At 55.5% G+C, this 596-nt stretch overlaps 1 protein-coding gene across 1 annotated transcript in view; it reads left to right on the top strand.

Moving 5' to 3' along the window:
- SLC17A6 (solute carrier family 17 (vesicular glutamate transporter), member 6) overlaps nt 1-596 on the top strand; it is a 33081-nt gene that overhangs the window by 2957 nt on the left and 29528 nt on the right. The window contains exon 2 of the mRNA XM_014951637.1: nt 204-456. Within this exon, the coding sequence (XP_014807123.1) occupies nt 204-456 (253 nt within the window). The remainder of the gene's footprint in view (nt 1-203; nt 457-596) is intronic.

Genomic DNA, 596 nt, shown 5'->3' with positions numbered 1-596 from the left:
TTGGGGATGACTAATCGTGACTCCCACAGGTCATCGCCAAAGAACAGTTGAAGGTGAAGGGAAAACAAGGAATAAATCCTCAAATCAATCCAAAGCCAGCCAGAGGGGCGGGGGGAGCGGTGAACTTAAGCCTTGAGCCCCCCGAAGCGGGTTGTGCGCTCAGAGAGGCCAGGGCTTTGACTGTCCCTTCTTGTGTCGGGCAGAGTCCTAGAGAAGAGGCAGAAGCCCGGGGACACCATCGAGCTGACGGAAGATGGGAAGCCCATGGAAATGCCCGAGAAGAAAGCCCCGCTCTGCGACTGTACCTGCTTCGGGCTGCCCCGGAGGTACATCATTGCCATCATGAGTGGACTGGGATTCTGCATTTCCTTCGGGATCCGATGTAATTTAGGAGTGGCCATCGTGGATATGGTCAATAACAGCACCATACACCGAGGAGGAAAAATTATTAAAGAGGTGGGAACCCTTCCCTCGTAAACTCCATTCCTCCCAGTATAACTCCCAGGTCCAGCACCTTTACCGCAGGAGAGAAGGGCTCGGACGGTTTCGCAGCATTTCCCCCCCTCGCCCCCCCGTTTCACTCCGCGATGCTCCCC

Source organism: Calidris pugnax, unplaced genomic scaffold (assembly GCF_001431845.1).
Source record: "Calidris pugnax isolate Ruff unplaced genomic scaffold, ASM143184v1 scaffold183, whole genome shotgun sequence".
Lineage (NCBI taxonomy): Eukaryota > Metazoa > Chordata > Aves > Charadriiformes > Scolopacidae > Calidris > Calidris pugnax.
Note: the sequence above shows the minus strand (reverse complement) of the source record. Positions and strands in the feature narration are given on the sequence as shown.